Source organism: Radiomyces spectabilis (genome assembly GCF_025331425.1).
Source record: "Radiomyces spectabilis strain NRRL 2753 chromosome Unknown BYT42scaffold_8, whole genome shotgun sequence".
NCBI lineage: Eukaryota > Fungi > Mucoromycota > Mucoromycetes > Mucorales > Radiomycetaceae > Radiomyces > Radiomyces spectabilis.
The window spans coordinates 999,377-1,013,553 of record NW_026251933.1 but is presented as its reverse complement, the minus strand read 5'-3'; the positions used below and the strand labels follow the sequence as shown (position 1 = coordinate 1,013,553).

The window sequence follows — 14,177 nt, the reverse complement described above, 5'->3', positions numbered from 1 at the left end:
CATCGACGGCTACTTACGCGACGGATACAGTGTCTAGTTCTTCTCACAGTCAGCACGTTGTTCAATCTGTCCCTATGAGCGCAGGGAACAGTACGTCGAGTTACTTGCAGACTGGGCGACAGCGGTCTTCCGTCATTTTTGATACAAATACCACCCTTTCCGGACCGGTGCTTCCGTGGATGAAAACCGAGTCGAGGAGTTCATTTGGCGCATCATCGCGTACGTCCCTCGACACATCCAGTTTTCATGTTGTGAAGCGGTATGCACCTGATCCTTCACTTAAAAAGAAGCAACGATGGACCGCTCATAAATGGTGGCTCCTTCTTTCAAATACAATCGTAAGCTGCGACTTTTTACATGATCCATTCAAAACATACACGCTTACCATCAATGCCATGATTAGTTATTTATCTATGGATTAGCCATCTTATTATTGGGCTTATTAACTATTTTCAAATGCAAGTGGAGAAGAAAAATACCATTGCTAAGCATTATCATTCTTTCTCATATGTTTTTCGTTTAAACTTTATGTAGTTTATTTACGAGCCGATGTCGTTCTTGTAGGACAGCCTATCATTTTAAATCGTAAGTTGCTTTACCTGCATCGAGTGTTTGTGATACAGACAAGTAAATGACCACTTACTCTACGACTCAGTGATCACGGCAACCGGTACTTTATGTCTCATTACATCACTGATTGGTTACGCCGGCATCATGCTCAATAACCGGGCCATTCTTACTGTGTACAACTTCTTACTGTGGCCTTGTTTTGGAATGATTGCTGCCATCGGGTATGCCTCGTACCGAAAAAATAAATGGAATCTCGAGGTATTTAGTTCAACTCCATCAAAATCAATCAAGAATTGCCCCTCATACCATTGACTGTTCCTTATCTGTAGGGCAAGCTATCTTATCAGTGGCATTATGATCTCTCATCCGATGGCCGAGCAAGAATTCAGGCCAATGTAAGTGACTCTAAAAATCAAAACCTATGTTTATTGCAAATGCTACGATGAAATTCTGACAAAGCTTGCATATTGCAGCTGCACTGCTGTGGATACAAGGCATTTTCAGATTATAATGAACGATCAAACAAGTGCTTTCCACGCACATTACTGCCGGGATGCCGATTTAAATATCAAACGTTTACAAGGGAAGCGCTTACCAAGACATACATTGCGGCCTTTTCCATGGTACCTGTCCATTTATTTGTCATGTTCTCAGCGCTGCTCTGTTCGAATCACATCAACCGTCGTTTCAGAAAACGGTTGCCTCCAAAGATGTACCGCCTTGATTATAAGGGGCTCGTTGAAGGCACACCTACAGGAAGCTCTCTGAATGTGCATAAAGAAGGACTCCAGCAGCGTCACAATTAATGGTAAAGTCTTTACCATATAGCACGTTATAAACGTTTGAAGAACTCTTAATAGCCTTTGATCGTGAGCATCTCACACACATCACTCTATCAAAAAATTCACTGGCCCAGTTTGCCCTATCCAGATTTTCAACATAACCCATTACAATAATAAACCCCACATGACATTGCATTTTATCTAACATGCTACTTTTTATACCGTACAGAACGCTCGGCACCAGTAAATCAACGTTACTGCATGGACAGATGGAAACAAAGAAAGGGCAATTGTTTATGAATTTTTTTAGTGGGTTGAGTATCCAAAAAGAAGCTAAAAAAGAAAGGAAGAAGAAAAAAAGACAATTCAACATATACAGCCACAATCGCTAACACATTCATTTTGACAAGAAGAATAAAGAAAAAGCAAAGAAGAAATCCAAGGAAATGCAGAAGAAAGGAAAAGAGAAGAAGCAAAGAAAAAAAAAAGTAATTATAGTTGGAAAAAAAAAGTAAGAAATAAAGAAAAAGAAAGGAAGTAAAAACATATGATGAGCCAAGACGTATCAATCGTCGTTCTGTTGATTGGATCACTCTGATATTTCAGTTCGTTTTCTTTGTTACGCTGACCCAACAGGAGGACGTTCGGTGGAGGGAGACACGGATTCTTTAGTGTTTCGTTCTCCTCCATTGTCAGATGATGAAGCATGCTTGTCATCTGTCTCCATATTGGTATCTGCGTTCGATGCTGACTTGACTTCCCTTGACGGTTCCTCGGATGATGTTGTCTCGTGGCGTTCCTTGACAGGAGAGCCATGGGCTTTTTCAGCCGACGATTCGCGTTGTTGCACATCCGACGCCGATTTAACCTCATTTTGCGCCTGATGATCATCGGATTTTAATTTTTTATGCTCGCCTTCCGCTTCCTGTGAGAAGCTTCTCTTGATGGCGGTCTGAGGAGCGCGACCCATGCTAAGCAATGTATCAGCGACGCTTTCATCATAATCTTCATCGAGTTGTCGCGAAGGAGCTGTAGCGGGTTTGTTAGTTTCCATTGTAGATGATGCGGCAGCAGTGGGTGCTGTGGCGGTTTGTGGAGAAGAAGTAGTAGGTGAAGCACTGACACCTTCCTTTGATTTGGGTGTCATATCATGTTCTTCATGATGCATATCGACCGCCGCAGAAGAAGGTGGAGCTGGATACCGTCGGTAGTCATTGCTTGGCGATCGTGTTTCAGACGGACGTCCATACTCGTGCGATGGAGTCACGGGTCGACGTGCCGGTGGTTCATCTCTCTCTGGTTTTCGCGACTCATCCATTCCTTCCGTCGCCTGTGCCATGGGACCGCTGGGGGCGGGAGCCGGACCAGACACCGATGGTGCTGATTCGGGGTAAGGGCTGGAAGTCGGATATGAAGCTGAACGCGAGGATTCTTCATGATGCATGATAGGTGTACGATGAGGCGACTCTTGAGGAGCGGAGTAAGGTGACACTAACTTGGGAGGATAAGGGGACGACATCTCGGTTGGTCTTCCTGGCATTCTAGGATGAGGCGACGACTCATATTCGCGTGCAGGCGGGAGTGGTCTTTGTTGTGCCGGAGGGAGAGAAGCCGAAGGATGATGGTCGTAGTGGCCGTGGTAAGGATCGCCGTGATGTTCAGGACGAGACGATAAATGATGCTGCGGTCCCTGTTCGTACTGCGACGGAGCCTTCATAGCCGGAGCTGGTATCTGTGGCGGACGGGAAGTGGGCGATTGAGCCGTCAAGTGAGCGGGACTGCGACCATTACGGCTAGTATCCATGTGAGGAGGCACATCGGGCGAACGCATTTCCGGTTTCGCGTAAAGCGACTGACCCACTGACATGGGAGGAAGATTCGCCTGCGATGATGGAGGCATCATGGATCCTGACGATGGTTGTTGGCGATGCTGACGAGCGGCATCTTCCGGATGAACGGGATTCATGGGCGATCGCTCCGAAGGAGTGGAGGCACGACCGCCTCCAATACCTGGTATACGAACATCTTCACGTGGTGTAGGTGTTTGATACTGCGAGTAAGGGCCCGGTGAGTGACGACCAGGTGGACCGCCGCCAAGAGTAGGCAAGTCACGAGGAGGAACACTGCCTTCGTGACCAGGCATGCCATGCTACGTAATGATTCCATGAGCACACAAAGTTTGAACACAAGAAAAAAAAAGAGGGGACACAACTCACATGATTCACCATGGGCAATTGTGGCGTAGGAACGCGATCATCCACAGGAGGACGTTGTGATCCGCCCACCGCAGTATGATAAGCTGACATGCTCGCAGGAGGACCAGAAGGTGCCGACTGGAAATGAATAAAATGAATTAATGACCAAGTAGGGTATGACAGGTTAGATCAAGTGGTCCAACGTACCTGACCATATCCCGCGCCATTCAAAGGCTGAGCATTGGCGCCATTTTGATATTGACTCGGGTTACTGACGTCTTGTGGTACAGGGGCATTGCCAGCACTAGATAACGCGTTAATTCATCGAAAAAAGGTCAATACAGTCCAAGGGTAGAAAAAAATCAATTACGTTTGAGAAGGTTGAGCACCCTGGGATTTGCGAAGTAGTTCAAGACGTTGCTTGATGTGAGGATTGGAGGGATCCAATTCGGCAGCTCGGTGATAGGCATCCAAGGCATCTTGAATTTGATTGTTGCAGGATTCATACAGTGTGCCCAAATCATACCACACTTCACTGATGTAAGGGTTCAAACGAATGGCTCTACTGTAAGCATCCAATGCATCCCGATACTACAACAGAAAACACGATGAGCCGAGAATGAATATGCCAAAAAGAAAAGAAACATACCTGATTGATTTGATAGTAAAGCACACCAATGGAGCACCAGAAAGTGGGATTACGCGCGTCGCGGTATACCGCTTGCTGATAGGCTTCATAGGCTTTATTGTAATTCTGTTCCGCCATGTAGCAGCGACCGAGAAGGTACCAGGATTGAGCATCATTACTGTCTGATTTCAGGGATCGTGTAAGGTATTGAATAGCTAAATTTTGATTGCAAAAGGACGTGTTTTGTTGATGATAAAGCCATCCGAGCTGTTGCAAGACTTTGGCGTGATCAGGATTTTCAGCCAACACGCGTTCATATGCTTCCTTGGCTAATTCATACTGTAACAAAAAAATGATAAATACGTGGTCTTCATCCAAAGATCCATGAAGAAAACGAAATCAAAGTCATACTTCTTTCTGTTGTTCATATACATGACCGGTTTGAAACCAAATGTCGGATTCAGTGAGAGGTCGTGGAGGCGAGTGAAGAATATAGCGGAAGCACTGTAAAAAAAAAAAGAAAAAAAAATCGAAAAAGTGAGAGACATGTCAGAGATGAGGAATGATGAGAGCCTTACTTGAAGTGACAAGTCAAATTTCTGTTGCTGTTTGTATATGATGCCTAATCGGAAATAGATCTCATTTGCCTTTTCAAACTTGGGATCCATTTTCATGACAGCCGAAAAGGCTTCTTCCGCGTGCTCCAATGATCCATAGCGATCATACAAAATACCGATGCCATACCAAAGTTTGGGATCCTGGATTCAAATAAGTCCAATGAGTATCCAGCAATGGATGGCTATCGAGTTACGCTTACCTTGGGATTCGAAAGGTGGTATAGCGCTTGTTGATAAGCATGGTAAGCTTCCTGCAAATTATCCATCATCAAATAGCAATGTCCAAGAGCGGCCCATGTTTCGCCATTATTTTCTTGAATCGATAAGATGCGCTTAAAGTATTCCACAGCCTAAGGAACGAAGGCGTAAGTATGAATTGTCATGGTGACGCTTTTTGTTTTACAAAAGCTCTGTTTACCCTTCCAAATTGTTCGCGGCCTCTGCAGAGTGACGCGATCTGGGACAAGGCAGGTATGGAATAAGGATTATGTCTCAAGGCTGACTCATAGCAATTCATAGCCTTGTCGTAATCCGTCATCATTTCAGCAAGATTACCTAAGATGGGCCATGGTTAGACCAGATACGGGACGAGATGGAAGGGGAAAGAAAAAAATAAAAGCTGTCAAGACAATAATAGTTACCCATAGTGAGCCATGTTTGCTCGTTTACAGCGGCTAGCTTTTGTGCAGCCGATATCTGCTGATGAGGTACGGCAGAAGACATTGTTTGTTTTTGGTAATCTACAAGAACATTCATCTGTGAGTGATCGAATTCAGGTTTGCCCGGAAGTTCCAGTCAAGCATCAAGAGGTCATGAGAAGAAGAAAAAAAAACTGCACTTTCTCCACGACAACCGTATACAGCCTTATTGATACTTTTTCCTTTTTTTCCACATTTTTGTTTAAACGCGATGGCAATTTTTTAGAGGGATTTACCTGGTTCACGAGGGGATGGTCGAATAGAGCAGATTGAGAGAGATGAGATATGTGAAAGGAAGGGTTACAAGGAAGACAGATTGTGAGAGAGTAAAAAAAAAAAAAAAAAAAAAACAAGTGATTATGGTTTGTGAAAGATCAAAGGGTAAGGAATGGGAAGATTCCAAAGCGAAGCAGCATAGACACTCGTACAGACACACACCCTAACACACACACGCACGCACAACACACAACAGCCAAAAAAAAAAAAGCTTGGTCCCGAGTCATGTTTCAGAAACTCCGCATAACAAAAAAAAAAGATCATCGATTCACTCGACTTTTTTTTTTTAAAAAAAAAAAAAATACCGGCACTGCCGAGTTTGGGTTCCAATGTCGGTGAAAATGGTCCATGTCACACAGCATACTAATGCACGTGGCAGAAAAAAAAAAAAAGACGACGACATTCAACTCCCCCTTTTTTCAAAAGAAAAAATAACGTCAGCGGTACACCATTGACGTTTCTATTTTGTATTTGCATGATCTTGTTTATATTTACTGGTTCATACATTTTTTTTTTATAACTTTATATATAAATATCTAAATTTGTTTACTGTTCTCTATCCTCTGTATTTCCATATAATAGAAAAAAGAAAATCCATTGATTTTCCTTTTTATAATATTGTCTTGTACTATGGAAAAAGAAAAAAAGGTGAATCAACCTTTTTTTAATATCTGAACTTGTCTTTGTTTCCCCGTCATTTAGTTGCTCAACAAAAAATGCACCTATTTTAAGCCACTTTGTACATTTGGGTCATTCTCCATCTAATTTTTCCCTTATCGATGACCATTCCATCGAACCTTTGTCCGTCTTTATTTTAGGATGAATAGGGAAAGGCGTACAACATATATTTGGATAGAACCGTGGGCATTGAAGCACAATGAACTTTGTCTTGTGGCTAACAAGCGCCTTTTTTTTCTTTTTTTTTTTTCAACGGGGCAAAATGACCCCATTTCTTTTTCTGTCAGCGGCTTGTGTTACGTTACACATGTATCTCGTAAACCTTTTTTTTTTTCCTGTCCTCATTCAAGGGTAACACTTGTACAAAAAGGAAAAAGCTTACAATAGCTGATCCTTCCTGCCTGGGCTGTACTCCGTCTGAAAAACAATTGCATTATCTGTCATTGGCCCAGAAACAGGGGATAAAAAAATCGCTTATCTGAGAAAATTGAACCTTTTTTTTTTGTTGTTGTTGTCATGGTTCTAACCATTTCATGATGACATTCCGTGCATTTCATTCCACTAGCTCCGGCAGATTTCCAGGCATTGCCTGTCGTACCATTAACGGAAACGTTTCATAATCCAATGACTAATTTTCACATTCGTCACCGGAAATCACACACACACATGCTGTTCCTCCGATTGAATTCGTGGATGTTGATGTATATGGACTTCCAAATTGCCGGAAATGCCCAAAAAGTTAATTCTGCATATCAAAAAGCTTTTTAGAATGCATCGTCCGGTTCGGGCAAGCAAAAAATGGCATCATCATGTTTCTCATCCTTGACAGCTGCGTCCAATCATATTATATCGTTTTTTTTTTTGTTTTTTTTCCATTTGACAATCACCTGCCTGTGGCTGTCCGGAAAAAACCCTTCCTTTGTGTCCCCACACAATGTCGAAAAATATACCTCTCGCGTGTCGGACTTTGGTCCGACAACAGAGTATCTCCTCTGCAAAGAAATGGCGCTAAACCGCAAATGGCATTATTTGGATGTTTCATTTTTGTAGGATGCAGTATGCGGAGAACAAGAAAAATAGATCAAGAACACATAAAGAATGTTAGAAAATCAAAAGAAAAGTGGTGGGTGGGGAAGGGGGGAAAGATAAAATAAAGGGCGAGCTGAACAGAATGAGAACCAGTAACTAAAGAATCACCAAAAAGGAAAAACCAGTCAACACAACTTTGGTGGCGTGCATAAAATAAAGTCAAAAGAGTACTGAGTATAAGAGTAGTAACCGAAAACTCGAAACAACCGTGACAAAATGCTGACTATGCATATTACTTGTCTATGCACCAGTATTGGTAGGATCGGTGCTTCGAACAGGTCCCAAAGTGCGGCACATGGGATCATCAAAACCATACATGACATCGGGACGATTCGTCGTACGCATGGTGTCATTGGCGAAACCCTTGGGTACAGCACCTTGATGCTGCATGGGAGGTTGAGCTTGCGAACCTTCAGGCAAAGAGTTTACAGGTGACAGGCTTTCTGTTAATTCAGGCTGAACTGCCTCCTTTTCATTGGAAGCATCGTCTTTGTTTTGCTTGTTGAAAAATGGTATACGCATTATGAAAGAATATAGAGAGAGAAAAGAGAGAGAGAGGAATTACCAAAGTTTCTTTCACTTTATCGTCACCGTCTTCTGGAGCGTTATTCAAAATTTTGATTGCCAATTGGATCTCCGTGGCTTTTTTCGTGCCACCCGCTTTTGCCTCGTCATTTCCCGAGATTTCACCACTTCAGCCAATGTCCTATGTTTATTGGAAATTTTCGTACCGTAACTGTCCGATCATGGTACTGCGCCCCGCTTCCATCGTTTTTGTCAATATCATATATGATGATGCGACGTATTCCATAGTGACCCACAAAATGCCAATAAATTATTACTATCAATACCCGCGGAATACCTCGTGGGAATGTCAGAAAAGATCACACCGCAACAAATTACGATTTACGATCCGATATTTCATGATCTCTGCGTCCTTATCGCAAAATTTCAGTGATACTGTAGAACTACTCCGAAATCGCTCCATTTCTATTATAAATGTCATACCCGATGTGAACTTGGCAGTGCATTGTCTGGGGCCTCGACTCTTCGGAGGCCATCTTTCTAAACAAAAATTTCCAAAGTGAAACCGACAAGAGCTTTGGCCTTGCATCTCTTACTACCTTGATACTTTCGAGATACCATGGGTTAATTTTTTTTTTTTTTTTTTGAGGAAAAGTATGATTTGATAAATAACGAAACGACCCATCAAATGCAATAGAGCTTTTCATAATAACTGTTCAAAAACAGTTCTAATTTTTGATGAAAACAGGCAGGCACGAGAAAAAAGAAGTGTACGTTGCTGTGAATTATTCTTTGATCCATAACTCGATTTGGCGTGGAAAAGATGACTCACTCGCAAAAAACAATAATTTTCAGAAAGCTTTGGATACTATTTTGTCATTCACCAACCCAAGCAAAATCATATCAGCTTCTGATTATCTTTTGATGAGATATATTGACAAGAATGATCTGTCACAGGCTCAAGTTGGCATAGAGCTGATCGATCGTTTGGCGGATCCATTCGAATAATAGCTGGAGCAGATTAACCAGTCGGCAGCTAATATGCTAACTCTCTATGATGTATCAACAAAAGAGTCGGCTATCTATCATTATGAGCTTGAACATTCATCAGATGCTGCTCAGCCATGGTATACACTTTAGCCTGAGCAGTATCATGCCTTGTTCGGAACCCACAGTGCGTGTTCTTTGTTTGTCTGAATAAAGCGTGCAACAATGAAAATGAAAAGGGCGAATCTCCAATTGGCGGGAAACTCCGCCTTCTTCAGGGCGTGACGTTGCGTGCGACCCTGCGCATCAACTGCGAAATTTTTTTTTACTGTCGCCTTTCAACCTGCTTCATTCCTGAATCTCTTATTCATCGTCAAAAAAAAAACCATGTTTATCCGTCCTACTGCATCGGCATCAAAATTCGTTAGAGTAAGTCCTATTGTGGCATAAGAATTTGGAGCATTTCTTGCTCCTATGTTTGTAACACGCTTGTATCCATGGGAGCTGTCAAAAACTAATGACACGTACTTAGTGCTTTTCGGCTTCTGCCACTCGCGCCAACTGTAAGCATCGCTGAAGCACGTTACATGCCTTGGCCATAGAATTTATCTGTATTATCCTTTCTTTTTTTCTTTTACTCAGTGAACAAGGTCCAGCTTATTGGTCGCGTCGGTGCTGATCCTACCGTGACTGAGGTCGGCGACCTCCGTGTCGTTAACTATACTGTCGCTACATCAGAAGTTCGACCTGATAATGAAGGTAAGCATTGGTTTTGGAATGTCAATAACAACTAGTATTCCTATTTGTGATGCTGAAATATGATGTCGGTGCCTAGGCAACCTTATCAAAAAGACCCAGTGGCATCGCATCAGTTCGTGGAAGTCGGCTGATTGGTTGCCTAACAAGGTTAAGAAGGGGTAACAAACAGCAGCTTTTGAGGGATGGTTGTCATGTGTATTAACTTGATACTATTGTGAATGATTTAGTGATCTTGTGTATGTGGAAGGTCAATTGAGATACAAAGAATTCACTGACAAGGAAGGTGTCAATCGCGTCAAGGCTGAAATCTCCCAATGTAAGTCATTCAAGACGTTGGAACATGTCAATAAAACGAGTATGTGACTTATGACGGTGTACATTAGCTTCCTTCCGATTACTGGCCACTTCAGGCAATAATGAAGAAGTCAGCGAAGAATAAGAACGGTTCTTCTCCTTCATTGATTTTTTAGTGCCAATGGCTACATGTACGATTTATTTCTTTATAAATGAAATTTTCTCATTTTGCAAGTGCGTATCTCCAGATGGATAGAGCATTCAACAAAACGACTGTACGAGTTTTGGATGATGGCAGCGTCAAGATGAGGGACCAAGCGAAATCTATTTGTCACTATTGGATGAACTTGCAAGGAAAATAAGCTAATCAATGCTTTGCTTTATGTTTAAACTTTTTGGTGAAAGACGATGGTTTACTTAAGATTGAATAGTTCACGGGTTGATATCATTCCTCAAGAAAAAAAAAAAGGAGGAAAATGCGAAAGAAAGAGGGGTATATGGCATAAAAGAGGATCAGTGCGTCTTGGAGTGATCCACTTTTTCAGACTCCATTAAACTGCGAGTCCATTTCTCGAGATCTACTTTCTCCTTGGCAGCCGATACCAGATACTCATGTTTCTGCAGTGATAATAATCAAATATGGAAAGGTCAGCTACCGCGAAAAAGAAATTGGTCTGCTTGCATGCCCTATCTTATCTTACCATCAAATCACCAGGTGTGGCTCGGAGCTTCACATCTTTTACCAAACTATACGCGTAATGTCAAATTTAGTAAACCATGCCCAGATCGTGAAGGCCTTCCTCTTTTTCCTTTACCATTCATCGACAAAATTTGTCAGCACAGATGGGAATTTGTTTGGCGGAAAGGTCGGCACCGGTTCATTGACGATGTGTTGCAGCAACTCGAAAATGGACAAAGGCGTGCCATCTGGAGGAAAGGGAAATCGTCCTAAAGCCAATTCCATCAATGTGATACCCAGTGACCATACATCCGACTTCACACTGTAAGGTGACCCCATGATACGCTCGGGCTGTCAAAACGAAATTAAAAAAAAAATAACCCAGTGAGTATCCATGTTTACAAAAATGGCAAGCGGTAACCTGAATACATACACTCATGTAAGAGCTGGTGCCCACAAACGTATCTGCCACCGAGTTGATTAGCTGCCCAGACACACCAAAATCACATAGCTTAATTTGCCCCTGCGAATTAATCAGGACATTGGACGGTTTGAGGTCTAAAGAGTTATCGAATGAGCCTCGCTTTATTTTTTCCACGGACAGTCATTAACCATACTAGAATGATTCCACTTACCGCGATGAATGATACGATGTTCGTCATACAGGTAAATCAGTCCATCCACAATCTGAAAATCACGATTAACATCTGAAAAGAATGGATTCCTTTGAAGCACACTTACCGCATAGGCAATTTTCTTCAGGACATCCAAGGGTATCGGTCCGTATTTTTTGTAAATTTTGTCCAAAGATCTATTTTTTCGTTTATCAATACCACCGTCGTAAACTCATTAGCCGCCGGCCCATTTCTCAGGTACGCTCTATATTGTCCTAGTACACAACTTACCCAACATCCATGTATTCCATGCAATACGATATATCACTGCCATTCATGAACGCTCCATAAAAACTCACAATATGTTTTGAGTTGCAATCGTGCATAAACTGTAATTCTCGCATAATCTGTTTTCGCACTTGCATATTGGCTTCCACATGAATCACCTAACAAATCCACAACAAAATGATCAATCTTTTTCCATCCACTTTGGCAAACTCTGCACCCAGGGGTGGGTCTTGGTTAGCAAAAACAGTCCTCGTACCTTTCTTGCCATGATAGTGTTTGTTCTGATATGTAACACTTTGCAGACCGTACCGCCATTGCCTCTACCGAGTTCATCCACCGAAGTAAAGTCTTCTGGACGCAGATCCAGCCGCAACTCCAGTCCAATCTCCAGTTCGCTCAATTGTTCGCAAAGTTTGCTGTATTCTTCATCTAGACCTTTCGACTTGGTTTTGCTTGAATCAGAGGAAGATGGGCTCACCACGACTGGTGAATTGTCCAACTTCAGGTTTTTAAAATTACGCTTCTTTCGTAAGTTTCCCTTTGAAAGCATCATGTCACGTTTTTAGGTGTGGAGAAAAGCAGACTTATGGGACAAGCAATCACTTAGTCCCTGTCACCCACTCGTGTTCAGAAAAAAAAAGCAAATAGGATAACCCGACATTCATCCTATTTCAAGCGGAGATCATTACAAAAATTGTCGCCCAATCACAGACCATACATCGGAAGCGAAAAGAATTTTCGCAACAAGCGCATTTTCTTGAACCAGTTTCGCGTAGAACGTGGGATTTTACATAATACGAACCCAATGATCGTACGAAGCAAGCAATAAACGGAAACATTCTGTTGATAAAAGTTTCGCCGTTTATCCAACCATTCAAAGTAAATTTTGAGAGACCATGAAAGACTATGGTACATTTAAGGAAAAATATGGCATCAGTTCTTTGTGAACATGTGAGAGAGCCAAATGTTTCTCGACTGTGGCAGGTACGGTTTGTTTTGTTTCAACGTAATCATATACCTAAGCTACATAGTCGCAGGACCTCAGAGAGAAGCTTCTCTCATGTCGGTTCTACTTTTGCTTCAGAATTATTTTCCTGTAACGATGAGAATGATAAAAAAATTCGCCACTGGAACGCCCATTTACGTCGAGGAGGGCCAGTAACCATGGTAGAGACATTGAGGTTTTAGAAAAAGACGCGTCTGTATCTTAGAAGTTTCAGTGATCAAGAGTAAACAGCATATAAAATAGTTTTGCGGACTGAAGCCTGGGTTGTCATTGATACTTCTGCCCCTTGTTTTGGATAAGCAAGTATCCGTACCATCATAATAATGTGAAGGTTTCTTTTATTTCTCTTTCAATATTCTTTCTCGTGCTGCCAAATACTCTTTTTCGCGTTCAGCCAACGTCTTTACAGGCGCTGATGTAGCCGGGTCCTTTCTCGTTCCGGATCCTCGCGGAAAATTGCTAGGCCGTTTCAGAATCTTTATCTAGTGGAGAACCCAAGTCAACGCTTCAGCGTATCTAGGGAATTATTTACCGTTTATTATACCTCTGGTTTATACTCAGTACGCGAAGAATCGGTGCGAATCACAGTTGGTGTAAGGGTCTGATTACTGGATCGGGTTTAATAAGGTTGACACTTGAATCAAGATTCGACCAAGGAATGCTTACGCTTTTTCCCAAAGTTCTTTGCTCTTTTCTTCTTCAGTTTTCTCTTTTCGTGTGCTTTTCACCGGCGCGTTATAATCTATAAGCTTTCACAAACCGTCATTGGACGACATGGGCCATGCACTGAACTATCGCTACTCACACCTGCATCGGCTGCACTTTCCCAGTCATCCCAAGGATCATCACCCATCATTGACAATCGACAGCCAGAAACCCAAACAATGCAGTGCTACAGGGGTTGAATTCGCTTAGGGGGACGATGCACGCTTGCTGTCTGACGCGACCGATTCGCGAGTCAATTTGAAAACAGAAAACAAAAACAGGAAAAAATATAAAGTTTAAATCAACGAATTTTTTTTTTATTCAGCTAATGAGTCTAATGAAACGATCTTTCCATCCAGGCCAGCGCTCAAAGTACCTATATAACAAAATATGGATGAGCATACATTGTTTTACATAAACTGCATCAATCAATTCTATCCGATTCATTGTAGATAGGAAAACATCAGTGTAACTATGACTATATATACGAGGTCATTACACTCTGCGAACCAGAACGGTTTGCAAAATAAGTGCTCCATGTAATGGGTAGATTATCATCACTGTTTTCCATCCTCAACTCCTCGGATAAAAACCTATATTACAAGATGGTACTTACGTGAACTTCAACCGATGACCGTGTCTGCATCCAACGGATGGATGGATGGATGGATGCTGTAGAAACAAGCTTTTACCATGGATGGGGCCAAAAACCTTCCATTTTTATAGACAAAATTCAGCGGGCTTCCTTTGATCAATGTAAATTTAACCGTCACGAAAATTTCCAACG

The 14,177-nt window shown here is 42.2% G+C and overlaps 6 protein-coding genes across 6 annotated transcripts; 2 read left to right on the top strand and 4 right to left on the bottom strand.

Annotated features, from left to right (window-relative positions):
* Positions 1-74: 74 nt before the first annotated feature.
* BYT42DRAFT_498112 (uncharacterized protein) lies at positions 75-1,376 on the top strand (the record flags this gene model as incomplete). The annotated part of the gene is made up of 5 exons (XM_051564542.1): positions 75-338; positions 404-462; positions 624-828; positions 900-965; positions 1,044-1,376. The coding sequence occupies 5 exons, from the start codon at positions 75-77 to the stop codon at positions 1,374-1,376; spliced, it is 927 nt and encodes a 308-aa protein (XP_051422387.1).
* Positions 1,377-3,460: 2,084 nt separating this feature from the next.
* Positions 3,461-5,515, bottom strand: BYT42DRAFT_498646 (uncharacterized protein; the record flags this gene model as incomplete). The annotated part of the gene is made up of 8 exons (XM_051564576.1): positions 3,461-3,685; positions 3,755-3,851; positions 3,918-4,138; positions 4,197-4,514; positions 4,754-4,933; positions 4,993-5,142; positions 5,211-5,347; positions 5,434-5,515. 8 exons carry the CDS (start codon positions 5,513-5,515, stop codon positions 3,461-3,463), a joined length of 1,410 nt encoding a protein of 469 aa, XP_051422386.1.
* A 1,822-nt stretch (positions 5,516-7,337) lies between these two features.
* BYT42DRAFT_573983 (uncharacterized protein) lies at positions 7,338-8,081 on the bottom strand. Its single transcript, XM_051568789.1, has one exon. The coding sequence runs from the start codon at positions 8,053-8,055 to the stop codon at positions 7,774-7,776; it is 282 nt and encodes a 93-aa protein (XP_051422385.1). The 5' UTR covers positions 8,056-8,081; the 3' UTR covers positions 7,338-7,773.
* A 1,306-nt stretch (positions 8,082-9,387) lies between these two features.
* Positions 9,388-10,243, top strand: BYT42DRAFT_645895 (uncharacterized protein; the record flags this gene model as incomplete). The annotated part of the gene is made up of 6 exons (XM_051572668.1): positions 9,388-9,474; positions 9,578-9,608; positions 9,688-9,804; positions 9,881-9,962; positions 10,032-10,120; positions 10,188-10,243. Exons 1-6 carry the CDS (start codon positions 9,433-9,435, stop codon positions 10,241-10,243), a joined length of 417 nt encoding a protein of 138 aa, XP_051422384.1. The 5' UTR covers positions 9,388-9,432.
* Positions 10,244-10,909: 666 nt separating this feature from the next.
* Positions 10,910-12,229, bottom strand: BYT42DRAFT_498413 (kinase-like domain-containing protein; the record flags this gene model as incomplete). The annotated part of the gene is made up of 6 exons (XM_051564561.1): positions 10,910-11,128; positions 11,211-11,335; positions 11,413-11,464; positions 11,519-11,588; positions 11,683-11,837; positions 11,936-12,229. 6 exons carry the CDS (start codon positions 12,227-12,229, stop codon positions 10,910-10,912), a joined length of 915 nt encoding a protein of 304 aa, XP_051422383.1.
* A 669-nt stretch (positions 12,230-12,898) lies between these two features.
* On the bottom strand, positions 12,899-13,692 carry BYT42DRAFT_573979 (uncharacterized protein). Its single transcript, XM_051568788.1, has 4 exons — positions 13,491-13,692; positions 13,352-13,434; positions 13,230-13,293; positions 12,899-13,167 (listed from the first exon to the last, which is right to left on the bottom strand). The coding sequence occupies exons 1-4, from the start codon at positions 13,539-13,541 to the stop codon at positions 13,024-13,026; spliced, it is 342 nt and encodes a 113-aa protein (XP_051422382.1). The 5' UTR covers positions 13,542-13,692; the 3' UTR covers positions 12,899-13,023.
* Positions 13,693-14,177: the final 485 nt, after the last annotated feature.

Coding starts and splice junctions, on each gene's coding strand:
- BYT42DRAFT_573983 (XM_051568789.1), bottom strand. CDS start 8,055: ATGCGTATACCATTTTTCAACAAGCAAAACAAAGACGATGCTTCCAAT.
- BYT42DRAFT_573979 (XM_051568788.1), bottom strand. CDS start 13,541: ATGATGGGTGATGATCCTTGGGATGACTGGGAAAGTGCAGCCGATGCA. Junction 13,435..13,490: donor AAAGTGCAGCCGATGCAGGT/GTGAGTAGCGAT, acceptor GGTTTGTGAAAG/CTTATAGATTATAACGCGCC. Junction 13,294..13,351: donor AAAGAACTTTGGGAAAAAGC/GTAAGCATTCCT, acceptor AACCCGATCCAG/TAATCAGACCCTTACACCAA.